This window comes from Lagenorhynchus albirostris, chromosome 15 (genome assembly GCF_949774975.1).
Source record: "Lagenorhynchus albirostris chromosome 15, mLagAlb1.1, whole genome shotgun sequence".
Classification (NCBI taxonomy): domain Eukaryota; kingdom Metazoa; phylum Chordata; class Mammalia; order Artiodactyla; family Delphinidae; genus Lagenorhynchus; species Lagenorhynchus albirostris.
In genome coordinates, this window is record NC_083109.1 from 27912283 (window position 1) to 27929512 (window position 17230).

Genomic DNA, 17230 nt, shown 5'->3' on the forward strand with positions numbered 1-17230 from the left:
TTCTTCTTCTAGTGACTTTTACAGGGCTATTTTGCAGATAAAATGCACTATGCTCAAAACAGTGCCTGGCACATAGTAGGTGCTCAAGAGACCCTGCTACACCACACACACACACACACACACACACACACGAAATCTCTCTGAGGCAAGTGTTTCTGACTTGTTCATGTCTGTAGCACCGGTACCTGGTACACAGTGGGTGCTCAGTGAGAACATGTGGGCTGGGGAGTGGACTCAGACAGGTTTTGGCTTTGCCTATGGTGGGGCTGTCTGGCCGTGTGGCGTCCGACAGGTCTCTTGCTTCTCTGATTCTCTCTGAAGCTGCCTTGGGTGCTATAAAGTGCCCCAAGAGCTGTGTATAAAGCACCTGGCAATACTGGGGACAGGAAACACTAGCTGCTAATTCCCTTTCCCTCTGTGGGGAGTTCACGGCTCCTGGGCGCTTTGTGGCTGTGGAGGCCTCCTGTGGCTCTTTGGGAGGCTGTGAAAGCTTCAGCTTCGGCTGTGTGGGAGGATGCTGCAGCAGTCAGGACCTGGGGGGACATGTCCAGCCAATCTGGAGACCTGACGCCACAGGCCGGGGTAGGGGGGATGGTGCCCACTAATCCAGTCCAGGAGCCCCCCACGAGCTGTGGGGAGGATGAGTGCCAGGATTCCAGGGAAGGTGGGGGAACTTCCTAAGAGGAACTGAGAGCACATGATTCCTAACATGCACGCGACTGAGAGGTACCAGGTCTCGCAGTTTGCTCCACAAATGACCCCTTCACCCCACCATGCTGAAGACCCGCAATGAACAGAGCTCGGGGCTAGGAGCCAGGACTGTGCTTCCTGTCTCAGCTGGGACCCAGGCTCACTGTGTGACCTTGGCAGCCTCAGTTTCCCCAGCAGAAAAACAAGGGATTGGTCTTGACAGAGGACTTTCCAACTTTTTTCAGCCAAGGAAGCTTTCTTTTTCCCAAGATAGGATGTGATCTGGGAGCTCGATTAATAGGGCAGCTAAGAGTTGAGCTGCTTTGGCTGAGGCTTGCATAGGGTGAGGGGGAGGATCTCAAGCCAGTCCTCTTGGTTTTGTCTGCTCACTTCAGGGGGCATCCCCTAAGGGCATGGATAATCTCTAAAGACTTTCAGACCCCGAAGTCCCTCAGCACCAATGGCAGGAGAGGCAGTACAGCATGGTGTAGCAGTTAAGTCAGCCTCTGCAAGCAGACAACCTGGGTCTAAATCACAAAGTAAGCCTCAGTTTTCCCATCTGTAAAATGGGCATAATCATTGTCCTCATGCATTGCTGAGAAGGTTCAGTATGTTGGTGTGTCTGACATGCTCAGAACAGGGTTTGGCAGATGGTAGGTGCACGACAATGGGGTGGCTGTGAGCAGTGTGGAGCTCTTACAAGGCCAGACTCTGTTGCAACAACCCTACGAGGTATTATTATCTCCTCTTACAGACAAGGAAGTTAAGGCACAGAGAAGGTAAGTAATTTGCTAAGGATCACATAGTGGCAAGCTGGGATTTAAAGCCAGGGAGTCTTAGTAACTGGTAGATATTATTAAGTACTGCGGAGAACCTAGCCCCTAGAATATGTCCCATGAAAACACCCTCATTGCCTCTTACAATTAAGCCCTAAGGAAGCTTTGGATATACCATCAGCTCCCAGTGCAGAGAAAACCTGGGGCTCTGCCGCCAGTGAGTATCAGGGAATGGGGCTGGGCCTCAGCACTGGACCCTCTCGGTGTTCCAGGGACAGCCCCAGCCCCTGTCATCCAGCACCCGGGGTAACTGGAGGTTCCGAGCGGTGACAAAGAGTTGGGAATCCAGTTTGGACCTCCAGACATGGGGTGAACATCTTTAGGGACCCTATTCTGGGTCTGGTCTCTCCCCACAGGCTCCCTCCCCCTCTCAAAACCTTGTAGAAGGGAGAGAGCACAAGATATGGACTCTTATCCCAGTTCTGTGGGTCCTCAGCCAAGTCCCTCCCTGTCTTTGGGCCTCAGTTTCTCCATCTGTCAAGTGGATGGTTAAACTCAGTGTTTCTAAGGGCCCAATAGCCATCCATCCATCCATTCAGTAGGTGTTTCTTGAATGCCTACAATATACCAGGCCCTTGTCTAGACTCCAGTGAAAACAAGAAACAAAAACTTTTTTCTTTTATTTGATTTATTGGACAAAGTTAAAAGACAAATCACAGACGTGTGGAAACTTTTTAGAAAGATGAGCAAAACGATACTAGATCAGGAAGGGAAATTTCCCAGGCACCTTGTCTCATTCACCCACGCCTCCCAGTGCCATGCACAGTGCCGGGGTACACTGGGTGCTCTGTAAATGTCCGTTGGGTGAACGAAGGAACAAGATGTATCTTGCTGCTCCAAAACCTGTGACTAAGGGTGGAAACAAAGTCTGAGTCCTCCCCTCCCCTTACCACTGTGTTCTAAAGAAAGCTGCCTCGTGAGTATGGAATTGGAGCCAGACACCCCCTTCAGAACTTAGCAAGGGGGAGGCCAGATATCTCTGCACCCTCCATCCTCTCCCCCTCCACTGCCTACCAGCTGGTGTAAACCGATGTCTGAAGAGGATCCAGGAAGGATTGTCTAGCAGGGGCTGCGGCGGGGCACGGCATTTCCCCAATTCCCTAAACCCAGGTGGGGTGGCAAGAGAAGCACTCACAGTTTGGAGGGAACCCGATAAGACATGGAAATGGGCATTTCATCCCCTGACTGAACACACACTTGCTGATCCTTCCCACGTCTATTGGGGGAGGGGGGAGAATGAATGAGAGATGCAGAAGGGGAGGGGTCAGTCTCTCAGAAGCCTGCGCTGCCACCATTTGGCCAATTCTCTGTCCAGATCACGTGGACACTGAAGGAGGCTGTTGAACTTGATCCAAAATTTCCAACCCAAAGGTGCTGTAGGGGTACCATGGGGTAGTGAGGGAGCTGGGAATATGCGAAGAGGTCGAGGCCATGCTCCTCCCCTAATAAGTCACAGCCGTGCCACAGGTAGGGCACCTGCCACACATGGAGGGTGTGGAGGGAGGCGGCATAGGAACGTTTAGACCCAACTGCTTCCTTGTGCTCACTGGTGATGCGGCCCTGAGTTTTCTCACTGCTGGGACTTGTGAGGCCACAGCAGCACCAGAGAAGTAAGACACAGCTGTCCCTGTCCCCATCCCTCTTCTGCTCCCCAGCACACAGGGGAGGAACGGAGGGAGGACGACACATCGCCCCACAGGGCAGATCAGTGGAGCCAGAAGCCAAGTCAGTGATGGGGAAGGAGGCAGCGTTGAATTAGACCTGTGTTTTTAAAAATTTAGCACCAAACTGAGCTTTTTAATACCAGAAACTCTGAGATCTACCCAAAGTTATTAAGGATTGGGTTTTAGAGATATAACAGAATTAGAGAGAGAGAGAAAAAAAGCAAATGTCATGTTTGTGATCTGTTACATGTCCACTCTGATCATTATGCCTCACAAAAGAAGGCCAAGGATTACCATCCTTAATATACAAAGAGCTCTTAGAAATCAAGAAGAAGAAAAACAGCAACAACGCAAGGTTGTGAAATGGGCAAAAATATTACAAGTAATTCAAAAAAGAAAGACAAATGGACCAGTAACCTCAGGAAGAGCTATTATATTGCACTAATAATTTTCAAAATGATGTTTAGAATAAGAACAAAATATTACTTGTGACCTACCAGAAAGGCAAACTAAAAGACTGACAACATCCAGTGCTCACTTTCATAAAGGATTTGGGCAGTGTCTATTAAAGTTTGAACTCTGTAGTATACGGATAGTAGTATTATTTTACAAATGGTGCCCTGAGGCTCAGAGAGGGGCAGGCACTTGTTCAGAGCCACACAGTGGGTCACTGGAAGGCAGGGCTGGAACCCCGGTCTCTGGATGGGTGCCTTTGGCTTTTTATCTCCAGCCAGCTGGCTCTCCCTGTCTGGCCTTGTGAACAGCCTGGTCCCTGGCCCCTGGTCCCAGGGGCGGCCAGGCCTGCTATACCCACTGCTGCACCTGCTTTAGGACTGAGGATGGCTGGGCTCTTGCTGTTCCAGGTGACACAACTATCGTCACCCCTTCCCCACAATAGATGAGGCTCCCAGTCAGTCTTGCTCAGCAGTGAGGCATAAAGAGTGGAGGTGGGAACCTAAGGCTTGGGATCAGACAACCCCACCTTCAAATCCCAGCTCCGCACTTCACTCCCTGGGCCCGTTATTGAACCTCGGTTTGCTCATATGTAAGATAGAGGCAATCACCCACTCACTGGAAAGCTTGTTCCTTTCACAAATGTGCTCGAGGGCCTACTATGTGCCAAGAACTGTTGTAGGCACTGGGGATACATCCGTGGACAAGACAGCCCTTCCCCTCAGGGAGTTTGCATTAAGGAGAGAGAGGTCATTTGAGATAGTGACAGTGAGTGAATGACAGTAAACAGAGTGAGGAGAGGAGAGGAGGGTCCCGGCCACAAGACAGGACTCGCTGAGACATATAAGGAAAGCGTTCTCGGCAGAGGGACCAGCAGGTACAAAGGTCCAGGGGTTTAGCATGCAAGAGAGCAGTGAGGCCAGAGCACAGGGACTGGTCGGAAAGGCAGATCAGCCCAGACCTGGGTGGTAGGCTCAGAAGGAGTGTGGACGGCGCTGGGTTCTCCTGGAAGCAAGATGGGAAGGCCCTGCGTGGTGCAGGCCAAGGAGTGTCTGCCATCTTGAAAGCTCCCTGTGGGGCTGAGCAAAATGAACAGTAGGGGGCAGGAGCTGGGAGCCCAGGGCGGAGGCCTGTGACCACCTAGGGGGTCTGGACCAGGCTGCTGGCTGTGAGCAGCAGATGGACAAGTCTTGCTTGTGGGATATTATGAGAATTAAAAGGTAAGTGGCCTAGCCCATGGTGCAGCAGGTAGCTGGTGTGAGCAGACCTCAGCTACCCATCCTCAGCAATCAGGGGACCTAACCCAAGAATCCCATGACTGTGTCTGCCCCGCAGCCTCCTCCAGAGATGCCTGAATCACTTCTGCTCCTCCCTGCCACTGGCTCGGGTTGTGCCTCTTTGACCTGCTGTGGCCTCTCGACTTTCGCAGGCCACCAGGACAAGGTCTCATTCAAGGTTCCCTCTGGTTGCTTTAAGCCGCCTTGCTGTTCAGTGGCTCCCTAAACCAGCAGTATACTGCCGCCCCCAAGCTGGACTGAAACCCGAGGCCCTGTCTGGATGGTTCCCTAAGTCATTCTCGAAGGTGAGAATAAGTGGTGAGTCACAGTGGCATCTGCCCGGGCCAGGTCCCCAGACCAACTGCCCAGGAAATGGGAGATGGGAGGGAGGCAGTGCTGGGCAGGCGGGAGTCCAGGTCACACACATTTGGTATGAATCCCAGCTCTGCCACCTTGACTCTGGGAAGTCCCTTTCACCTCTCTGAGCCTCACACTTCAGCTGCAAAATGAGAGTGATGCTATCGAAGGGGTGCCCGGAGGATAAAGGGAGGTAATAACCTGCAGAGCCCCTGGCTCTGTGCCCAGCTCATATGCCAAGGACATCAAATGGGAGTCACCTTTGTCCTTATGCTCTGCCCTGGGCTCTGCTCACCAATTCCCGGCACAGTGAAAAACAGCTCTGGTTTCGGAGCCCCAGCTTGGCTTCCAACCCAGACTGTATGGGGGCTGTGGAAACCTGGGCAAGTGGCTTCGCCTACCTGGATTCTACTTTCCTCTTCTGTAAAACGGGTCCTATCTTCGAAGGTTGTGGGTAACTAATGCACACAAAAATCACCCGGCACATAGTAGGTGCTCAAGAAATGGTGTGATGCCAGTAGGGAGGAGCTGAATGGATGAAGGGGACACAGGCACAGTATGTGGTGGGGCTCTACCTTGGAAACCTCTCGTGGTCCTGCGGCACTGTCTCCACCACACCGAAACCCAGCCAGCTGGAGGGACCTAGGCTTGCAGGGCCTGGAAATTCTACAACCACTGTCAGTGGATCCCAGTTTCCTCATGTGCAAAATGGGAACCATAATCCTTCTTGCCAGTTAAAACCAGGATTAAGGGCTGGAACCAAGGTGAGCAGCCACAGCCAGGGTGCTGGTCTCTGTGAGCGCCTGTAGATCCTCTGAGGGACCGGGTCTGCAGATGCGCAGAGCCAGGCTGATGCCGTCTGCAGCATGCAGGATCCTGAGCTACCAGGTCCTGTGTTAAATCACTGCAAACCCATCGCAGCCCTGAAAAGCTGGGCTACATTTGCACATTTTCATGGATGAGGAAACTAAGGCTCAGAGATGTTAGGGTTAGGGTTAGTGGTTGACCCAAGAACCCACAGTGAAGAGTCAGGCGGGATGCAAACCAGAGTCCTAGCTCCTAACTGCTGGGAGCCATGCCCCCCTGATGGCCTCTCAGCCCCTCCCTGCTGCCTAATGCCCAGTGGCTCTCCAAAGGCAGAGAGGTGCCGCTGAAAGTCATACGTCTCTCAGGGCCAAAGAGGGGCCCCGAGCTGTGCGCAGGATCAGACAGGAGAAGAGCGGAGGCTGCAGGAACAACCCAGTGGTCTTAAGTCTGAAACCATGGAGCCCTTAGCAGCATCCCCAGACCTTTAATAAAGTCTGTTACCCAGAAATGTCCTGAGTGCTCTGTTTTTTTCTTTTTCTTTTAATGGGGGAGGTGGTTGGAGGGAGAATGCAGGGAGATGCAGGGGAATAAGATGGTCTACAAACTGAAGCTATTCAGCCAAAGCAGCCCTGGGAGAACGGCAGCCACTGCGAGGATGCTCTGCTCTCAGGGAGGACGTCAAGCCAACGTCCCCTGTCCCAGGGGCGGGGGTCTCCAGCTGACACCTCTGCTATTCACTCTATTGGGACTGCCACCTTCATCAGTCTGGGGGCCCCAAGGACAGGGGCCAGCTGACAGCAAGTGTTCAGCAGACATGTGCTGGCTGAAATGCGATGACTCAGGGGACATCCAGGAATGAGGGTGGACAGAGAAGCGTCACCTGAATTTGAGTTCCAGGAATGTACTCAGGAAGGGCTGAGGGCTACTGCATCAGGACTGTCAACACTTGTCAGGGAAGAATCATTTGCGGGAAGGGTGATCCGCTCAGGGATACAGAATCGGGGGCTCACACCCTTCTCATGAGACCATCTTAAGACGACTTTCTGTAAAATCAGAAAGCTCAGAACATACGGCAGAAACAACGCCCTCCTACCTAAAAAACCTTCAAGGGATTGATCACATGAACAGTATTATAAGTAACAATTTCTGTTCTCCAAAGGACATACAAAGTTAGCAGCTGGGTATCAGATTGAAGAAACACATCTTCCATGTCAAAACCAACAGCGGATTAATATGTAGGTAATACAAAGAAGTCCTATAAACTGACAAGAAAAATCCAGGAAACCCAATTAAAAAAGTGGGCACATAAAAATACAATAAAAATTTTAAAATAAAAAAAATCCAAAAAGTAAAATTAAAAGATTTAAAATAAAAAATAACTAAAATTGGGCTTCCCTGGTGGCACAGTGGTTGAGAGTCCGCCTGTCGATGCAGGGGACACGGGTTCGTGCCCCGGTCTGGGAAGATCCCACATGCCGCGGAGCGGCTGGGCCCGTGAGCCATGGCCGCTGAGCCTGCGCGTCCGGGGCCTGTGCTCCGCAACGGAAGAGGCCACAACAGTGAGAGGCCCGCGTACCGCAAACAAACAAACAAAAAAAGCAAAACTAAAATTAATAAAAAAATTAAAATAAAATGGCATTTTAAAACTAAATGATAAAATAAAAAACTTAGAAAAATAAAATGTAAGAATAAAATAAAAATACATTTTAAAGTAAATTTAAATAAACTACATTAAAATTAATAAAAATTAAAACTTTAAAAATAAAATTAAAATGTTTAAATAAAATAATGAAAAAATTTTAAATAAGTGAAATAAATTTTGAGTAAAATTAAAAATTGTCAATGTGTAACCATTTAAAAAATAAGGAAAGAGAAATAAAATAATACAAGAGTACTATCAGCTCGGCTAATGCTGATAATGTGCTATGAATTAAGTCTGATTGACTCAGATGCCTGTCAGAAGCGGGGCAAGAGGGGAGGAGGAAGGAAAATCAGGTCTGAAAGACAGCATTTGACTGGGTTTTTCCAGCCTGCCATATGGGCAGAGGGCAGGATGTCAGGCCCCATCATGGCCTCATCCGCAAACAGCCATCACATCATTTATACATTTATAATGTGCCAGCAACACACACACACACACACACATCCTTCCATCCTCACTGCTGTTCTCTGAGGTTCCCTTTCACAGAGGAGTGAACAGAGGCTCAGAGAGGGTGAGTCACTGTGCCATAGACACAGAGCACCTAGGACCTCCCTATCCTCTGAATCTGGGCTCCCCAAAATAACCTTCTTTTGGAGAGTTAGGTCTACAGAGGACTTTCAGACACAGGCGGGGGCATGTCTGACATCAGGCTGGAATGTCCTGGATGCTAGAAGGAGCCAACCTTCCCATGACGCATTACTGTGATCACCATTCATTAGCATCTACTGTCTCCCAGGTGGGTTATATGCACAATTTTGACCTTCAAGGCAATCCTATGATGTAGATGCTATTATCGTCCCCATTGTATTGATAGACAACAATGAGATTCAGGAGTGAAATATTTTCACCCAATCACGGCAGTAGCAGAGCTGGGAGCTGAGCCCAGGCCTGTCACAGCCCAAATCCCACACCCACTGCCTGGCACTGGACACTCTTCATAGTCACTAACTGAGCACTCACTATGTGCTAGGGATGCGTTTCATGCCCCATTTTGCAAATTAGCCAACTGAGGCCCAGAGGGGAGAGGTGACCTGCTCAAGGTCACTCAGCTGGTGAGCAGTAGAGGCCGTGGCCTTCGTGACAGCCAGCCAGCCTCCCACTGCTCATCTGGCACTTGCTAGAGACAGCTGTGCCTGCCTGCCAACACCAGAGCAGGCTGCAGAAGGGCAGTTGTGACATTCCTTTCTGGGTGTCTCCACCCCTGCGGTTGTGGGTACTGCAGTCAGGCTGCAGGGAAAGGGAGTGGTTTCCCTATGTAGTCTGGGTCCCCCGGGCTTGAGAATGCCTTTCTTCTGAGCTGCTGAAACAGAACCCCCACCCACAGCAGCACAGAGGAGTCCCCACCACGGGACACAGAGCAGGGGCCCTATGAGTCACGCGGCATTACAAGAAGCCATCCCAGGGGCAGGCAGTAGTGGCCTAGCCTGAGGCAGCAGTGCTCAAGATGAGTGAGCTTCACCCAGGCAATGGGAACAAGCCATTCCCTTCGGGACCCTGGAGGAATCCCCAGGGGTGGGGCTGAGGGCTCATGTGTCCCGAGTGCCGCTGACTACTGCACAGGGTTGAGAAAAGGAGGTTCTGGCTATGGAGACCTGGGGGGCACATTCCAACCTCTCCCCATCCTGGCTGTGTGACCCTGGCAAGTCGATTGCCCTCTCTATGCTTGGAGGGCCTCTGGAGAATAAAAGGATCAAATCACCTCGTGGGCTATCACCTGGATGAATTGGGAGGAGGCCAGGCAGGACGGCTATGCACCCAACCTTTGGAATCAATTGTCTGGGTTTAAATCCTGGCTTTGCCAAACTTACTTGCCAAGCTATTGGGAACATATGAAATCGCTAATATTTGGCTGTTTTCAACCTACAGAAATGGTAGTTTCACATACTTCAACTAATGCTCCTCTCTTCTTAATTCAGTTTCCTCTTCTGTAAAATGTGGATAATAACAGTCCCTTCGCAAGTTGACGTGAGGACTAAATAAGGGTGGGAGGCAACTGAGCTCAGTAGTTGGAGCTTGGCTCTGGGACTAGGAAGGATTTGAACTTGGCTGTGTGTCCTGGGGAAAGTCACTTAACCCCTCTGTGCCTCGGTTTTCTCATATGTAAAACAGGGATGATAACAGTACCCACATCACAGGTTTATTAGGAGAATTTAGTCAGTTTATATGCATAGTACCTGACATTGACAAATAAAATAAAACAACACAGGTAACATCTGGCATAGAGTAAATGCTCAACCATAAAACCAAATCAGAAAGAGACTTTTCTAAACCTTTGGTGCCAGTGAAAATTAAGTACTTTAAAAAAAATAAATAAAGTACTTTAAAAAAAATAAATAAATGTTTTTAGGAACATATATGCGTGTGGATATATACGTGAGGCGTGTGCTCCTGGGTGTCCACAGGGTCTGGGGCTGATCTACGTCCTGACAGTGTCCACAGCCTGGGGCTCTGATGGAAGGACTGCCCTCCAGGCCATGGTGATTCTGTGTGGGGCCCAGGCCTCCACCAGGTCCCTCTTATGGAACCACACAGCCAGGCCACAGACCCCATGTGGCACTCAGGTAACTCTGGAGGCCCTTACGAGGCTCCTGGACCACAGGCTGGCCTCTGGTTATTAAGAAACCTCTGCAGACAGCCTTCAAGCTGTGAGAGCCCTCTTGGTTCCATCCTCTCATCTAGCATTTCTTCTAGGCCTGGGAGAAAGGCAAAGCAGACTGAGTATGGCCAAGTCACACAGGGGAAACCGAGGCTCTGAGAAGCTCTAAACCAGATTCCAGGCACTGGAGTAAGCTGCCTTCCTCTGCCTATCCAAGGCCACCCTCACCTCCCCCGTTCGCTTTCCTGCATCCTCACCTCCACTCCTGGCTGGGTGATGCTGGGTGAGGTACTTCCTCACTTGAGGCTCCATTTTTACAAGCGTGGGTCTCAAAGGTCTCAAGTGGCCTTTTCAGTCCTAACATTCCATTATTCTACCTTCTCCAGAACTCCAGAGAGAACATGAAAGTTGAACTGCTCTGCAAACAATAAAGTGCTGTATAAATGACAGGGTGGTTAATGGCAGCATTAGATAGACTTTCTGGAGCAGTCTATAGTAGGCGGGATTTGCTCCTGTGGTTCTGGAATCAGGAACACTGGCTATGTGACCTTGGACAAGCCAGTTTCTCTCTCTGAACCAGCCTGCTTCTTCTGTAAAGGAAGAGGGGCAACCACATCCACCTGGCAGGGTTGGGGGAGGGCCGATGAGAAAGGAACATGCAATGTCCGGCGCTCACTGGCTGCTTGAGGGTGTCTAATGCAGGAGGGATATTTAGGCCCCCAATGGGTCCTAGGGCTAAAATCTACCTTGGGAAAAGAAAACACCTTGGGAAGGACGTGGCTGCCAGATCCTGGGCCGTTAGAAACAAGCATAAGAAACAGGTTTGCAAAATGTGTCGAGGGCAGTTGCCACTTATAAAGGTGTCCTGTTTGGGGCCCCAGAGCCAGACTCTCTGGGTTCACACGCCTATGGCTGTGTGACCCATGGGGTCTTCGTCTCCCCATCTGCAATACCGGGATCCCCTAGAACCCGCCTCTCGGAGCTGTCAGGGGCACTGCATTGGGCTCGGCCAAAAGTTCCGCACTTTTGGGGGAATGGTAAAAATTACATTTTTACATCAGTTCACACACAGTACACAGAGTACACACACACTCATTCACACACTCCCACACACACCCACATCCATGTGCACACACATGCACCCACTCATACATTCACATACATATGTAAGCCGAAACCCATTTCTCAAAATGATAATTAATCTTAACACTTGCAATGCACTCTGCTATCTTCTAAAAAGGGGGCTGGCAAACTATGGCCCATGGGCTAACTTTGGGCTATGGCCTCTTTTTGTATGGCCTGTAGGTTAAGAATGGTTTAATATTTTTAAAGGCTTGTGAGAAAACAAAACAAAACAGGAAGAATATGTCCCATGAAGTCTAGAAGAGTAACTATCTGGCCTCTTGCAAAAACAGTTTGCCGACCCCACTCTATTTTATTCTACTCTATACCATTCTGTTCTGTTTTATCCATTCTACTCCATTTCGGCATTCTAAACGCTAGCTGCACTTACTAAATTCATCTCCCTCATCTGCTGATGGAAAAACTCTGCATCGACGTGAGCTTCAGTTTTTTCACTAGATGAAAGGATGGAAAGATGGATGAAGAGACAGTGGACTGACAGATGGACTAGAGGAGGCAGGGGAACAAAGGGAAGAAGGTCCCCTTATCCTGTGACACCTCAGCCAGTAACGTCCCACCTCTGAGTGTCAGATTCCTCAGCTGAGCCCAGGACTGCCGCCGACCAGCCTCTCTGGGCTGCACTGAGGGATCCTGTCCATGTCAGTTTTTCTGATGGATCCATTCCCGACATCCCTAGGAGATGCTGGGCTCTGGCCTGTCTGCCATCGGACCTCCACCCCCTCTGCCACACAGCCCCTTCGGCCCTTCCCATCCGGCCAGACCCTCCCCTCCTCCTGCCAGAGTCCCCAGCTCCTATGCTGCTGCCGCCTCTGCAGCCCTCTGATAGGCTCTTCTCAGATGCCTCCTCCTTGCAGCCCCCGGCAAGTCTCTAGCAGAATTCATTTATTTTTCTATGCACAGGCTTTGGAGCCTCCAAAACTCTGGGTCCACGTAAGAGCTCGGCTTCTGGGAGTTCCTGGGCAGGTCCCTGCCCCTTTTGGGGCCTCAGACCCCTTGTCTAGGAAGCAGGTGTAACACAGGTAGCGCCATAGTCAGTCAGATGTCGAAACCCACATGCAGAGCTCCCGGCACGTGGCTGGCCCCAAGTGGCCTCAAGGGTCTCCTCTGGTGGCTGGGCAGGGGTGGGGTGGTCTGTGGGATACACCTTGTTCTGGGCCCAGCCATGGCCCTGACCTGGAGACTAGAAACCTGGGTCGTCCCCGATCGCCACCCCTGCCTCAGGTACTTGCTTGCTGTGTCTCAGCTTCTCTGTCTGTGTACAGGGGACGGTGCTGCTGGCCTGGCCATCCGCATAGGGCTTTTCAGTTTACAGAGAATTATTATATTCAGTCCCCCTAACAGGACTCTGGAGTGGGTGCTGCCACAGTCCTTTTACAGATAAAGAAAAAGAGGCTCAGAGAGGGGAGAAGGGCAGAGGTGAGATTCAACCTGCATGAAACTCCCCTCCCCCAGCCCAGGGAGCATCCGGCTCTGCTGTAAAATGGGAGGGGGAAGTGGCTGAGTCCTCAGGAAGCACCTACTCTATGCCTTTGGACACCTTCCCTCCGGGACTGTGGTGAACCGTCCCAAACACCAAAGAGGTAGGTACAACCGTTCCCATTTCACAGACGTGGAACCAATGCAGAAGGTAGGTGGACTGCCCCAAATCACACATCCAGGGAAGGAGAGGGCCCTGAATTTCAGAGCTCCTCCCTCTGCCCTTTGCTGCCTCAGGTCTAGAAGGATCTAAAGGCACCATGTGAATGTGGGTGACAATTGCTTCCATCAAGCCCCCTCCCCAGAAGGCCTTGGACGCTGGGAAAGTCAGTCACGGCCTGTCCTCTCCTCATTGCCTAAATGAAGCTCCGTGTTGAGGAAGGAGTACAGACCAGGGCCCCCTCACCCTGCCCGACTGTCCTATTGCGGGGACACCCCAGCATGTTTCAAGAGAAACGTCCTCATCTGGTTCTGATTCATTTATACTTAATTAATCAACATGTTGTTTTGTAAGAGTCACTTGAGATCCAAGAACCGTTCTCAAGCCTTTTCTTTTAGTCTTTCTTGTCTTGGAAACAGAAAAATTAGGTTTCATCAAAAGACAGTGATGCTGGAGCTTGAGGAAGCATGGGTCTGTGGGAACCAGGCCCCGAGGGTGACAGCTCAGCCTGGGTGGCTGCTGGGCCCAGCGAGTGTTCCTCTTGGCCTTGCAGAGTAGGCCAAAGGCTGGGCCAAGAACTCGGGCACGCAGGGGAGGTAGGAGAGGGCCAGGGAAGGGCATCCCTCCACACTGGCAGCTTCTCAAGGACAGGCCCCAGGTCTGTTCACCTTGGCACTCCCAAAGTTCCCAGCACAGAGCCTGGCGCACGGTCTGCCCTGTAATGCTTGTTGAATGAACAAGGGGAAGAGAGGGAGAGAAAGGAAGGGAGGAAGGAAGGAAGGAAGGAAGGAAGGGGGAAGGGAGGGAGAAAAAAGAAAAGAAAAGGAAAGGAAAGAAAAGACACTGCCAATACCTAGGTGCCTTCAGAACACATTCTCCTGCCAAAGTTAGACCAGAATGTCAAATCTGGTAAGACCCTCAGGGATCTCATGTGCAATTTTCCAAGCAGCTGTCTTACGAAAAATGGTCTCTAATCTGTAACTGGTTTGGGAAAGGTCCCACTCTCTATCCTCAGCCTCTTCACTATGAATCCTCTGATAAGTCCCACAGTTAAGAAATCTGCTAAAGCCAGCATCTCTCATACCTATTTGGCCAGGACTCCTATGACCACCTTGCAGAAGATGCTACAGGAAGCCTTCTGCTACCCCTCCACCTCCACCCCAGTGCCAATGGGGAAACCAAGGTTGTGGGCAGCGGGCAGGTGGTGGTGGAATCCACTTACCCAAAGGGGTTGGCGGTTGGACTGAAATCCAAGGCTATCTCCATTGCACCTGACTGATAAATGGAGCCACAAGCCTCTTTCTGAAGACGCTGCGCTGGACATGCATGTGTCCCAGATGCAAGAGATCACCTACCGTGGGGAGGGGTGCCAATAGCCCCCTCACCAAATGGTGGCTATGTAAGGCGCAGCCATGCCCGACCTCACTGAGCAACTGGGGATGGGGGGAGGGACTGAAAGTTTTCTTTTTCTTTATTCTTTGTGTGTGTGTGTCTTTCAGAACTGACTGAGAAGCATCTTAAAGATCTTTAGCATCTTTAGATCTTAAAGCATCTTAAAGATCTTCTAAACCGGCTCCTCTTCAGATGGGGAAAGTGAGGCTCTGAGAAGAGAAGACCAACACAGCTCAGGAGATATCTTCTCAGCGTCATGTCAGACGGATTGAGATTCAAGCCTGCTTTGCTACTAACCCTCTGTGCAACGCTGGACAAATCAATTTTCCTCTCTGAATCTCAGTTTCCTTGTCTAGGAAATAAGCATCCCCCCAGCCCCACTAGGCTGTTATGAGAGGCAAAGGACGCAATGGACAGGAAAGGAGAATGACTTGTACTTGGCTACTCGTGTAACATACACACTAACTCATTCAGTCTTACCCACATCTGCCCTGTGAGTTGGATACTGAAGATTATTATTCCTATTTTAAAGAGGAGTCGCTGAGGAGACAATTTTTATTTAATCTATTTTTTTGGTCTTTTTAAGAACTGAGAAAGATCATAGAGAGCTTCTAAAAGACCGTCAGATGGGTAAACTGAGGCTCAGAGAGGCAAAGTGACTTCCCCAAGGTCACTCAGCTGGTAACTGGGGAAGCAGGGATTTGAACAAGGCAGGCTGACTCCAGAGCCCATGACTGGAACTACTATACAAGGGCCATTCACAGAGCAGTGTCCCCATGAGGTCCCAGAAGGCCCCCAGCTCATGTGAAGCCCACCCACCTCTCCTCTCCCTGGATCCCTCCATCCAGTCACACCTGGAGCTGAAGTCCTTCAGGCCACAGTCTCTCTGTCCCACCCGATCCCACCCCCAATTCTCCCACAGCCTCTCTCTGCCTCCTGTTTCACTCCAGGAGTAACTGTGTCTATTTAGGGCTTTTTCACTCAGGTGGACTAGAATCCCCCAGAGGGAAGACTCTCGTTCTCTTTCCCACGTAGCCAAGCTCAGACTTCACACCAGAGCTGCAAGGAAAGAAGACACAGGGTCTTCATTCACCTGCTGGTCAACTTGGCAAAGTTACTTAGCCTGTCTGAGCCTTGGCACCTGGATTTTAGAATGGGGTAAGCCCTATGTCATGAGGATGTAGTGGGGATTCCCTCCGTGAGCAGAAAACCTTGGGCACAGTGGCTGGCTGTTGATTCTCAGACTGCCATCCGGAGGCCAAAGGGCGGCCGGCTCAGGTATGGGACTTGATCACCTTCCTCGGTCCCCCAGGCTCTGCCAACCCTGGCTCTGCAGGGACAGCCTCAAACCCACCTCCTGAGGATGTTTTGACTCCTTCAGGGAGGGGCTGTGGCACAGGACCCCCGAGGTGAGAGTGCAAGGGGCCCCTGGCTTTGTGCCCCAGGTACATTTATGGTCTGAACCTTGGTACATCCTCCTAGTGGCCCTAGGAGGTCAAGATGGAAAAACTGAGGCTCTTAGAGGGGCTGGACGTCTTCCAGGTCATCCCAGAATAAATGTCTTCAAACTCAGGTCTCTCTGAGCTCATGCAGCTCATGCCCTCACCAGAGGGGAACCCACCAAAGATTACTGGCTTCTTGAAAGTGATGTGGGGGATCAGGGTCTGTAATGGGGCTGAGACCGGGGCATCTGGACTCCCAGCTCAGGGCTCTTTATGTCACTCCTGGCTCAGTATGCATGCTTGGGATGATTTCTGAGCCACTAACTCTGTCCCCTAGGCCCTGCGACCTCTAGCCTGCCACCTGAGGCTTCCTGTCTCTGCAAAAGTCACTCCCCCGCCCCTCGCCCAGCAATGCTGTGATTATAGGGAGCGGGGGCAATGAGAGAGCCCTGGCAGCTCCTTCCCTCCCTGGAGAGCCTCTGGGTCCAGCTTGCCCCACGGGTGCCCTGGGGCCTCAGTTTCCCCATCTGTAAAGTGAGATTGACAGCAGTCTGGAAGAGTTAACAGCCCCGGGCGTCGGGCAGCAGGCAGATGCCCCAGGGGCGACCCCCCTGACTATCCCGCGGCGTCTTCCCGGCCACCCTGCCGGCTGCCCCTCGTACCTTGCTTCTTCCTTCGGTTCAGGGGGAGCATGTCCACGGCGTGGGCGACGAGCAGCAACAGGCAGAGTGGCGCCCGCATCTGGGCAGCCTGGTCTGGGCGGGGGCGCGGGGCTCCCTGGGAGGCCCGACGGCCCAGCGGCTACCGGCGGCGGCGGCACAGAGGGCACGGGGGCTGCTCGGGGCGCGCCGGGAGCATCCGCGAGTGCGGGGTCGGTCCCGCCGCCAGGGACCTGCAGTCAGCCCAGGGGCCGACCTCCAGGTCTAGAGAGGGCGTCGGCGGGGCTGGGAGGGGCGGGCGGGGAGGAGCCAGCGAGGCGGGGGCGGTGCATTAACCCGCTTGGGGAAGGCGCGCGGTGGGGTTGGAGGGGGTCGCCCGGCCAGGTCGGTCTGTCACGCCGTGCGCGCTCTGGCGTCGTTCCCGCGCCCGGCACTGTCCCGTGGCATACACAGGTACGGCCCTCCACGCCACACACAGAGGTACAGACGCGCGGACGCCAGGTGACCCCCTCCTCTCAGCATCTCCCTCCACCCCACTCTCGGCCTCGGATTTTCTTTTTCCGCTTTCTCTGTTTC

At 51.8% G+C, this 17230-nt stretch overlaps 1 protein-coding gene across 1 annotated transcript in view; it reads right to left on the bottom strand.

Annotated features, from left to right (window-relative positions):
• RSPO4 (R-spondin 4) overlaps positions 1–16736 on the bottom strand; it is a 39526-nt gene extending 22790 nt beyond the window's left edge. The window contains exon 1 of the mRNA XM_060124770.1: positions 16658–16736. Coding sequence (XP_059980753.1) covers positions 16658–16736 — 79 coding nt within the window. The remainder of the gene's footprint in view (positions 1–16657) is intronic.
• Between the last annotated feature and the right edge of the window lie 494 nt (positions 16737–17230).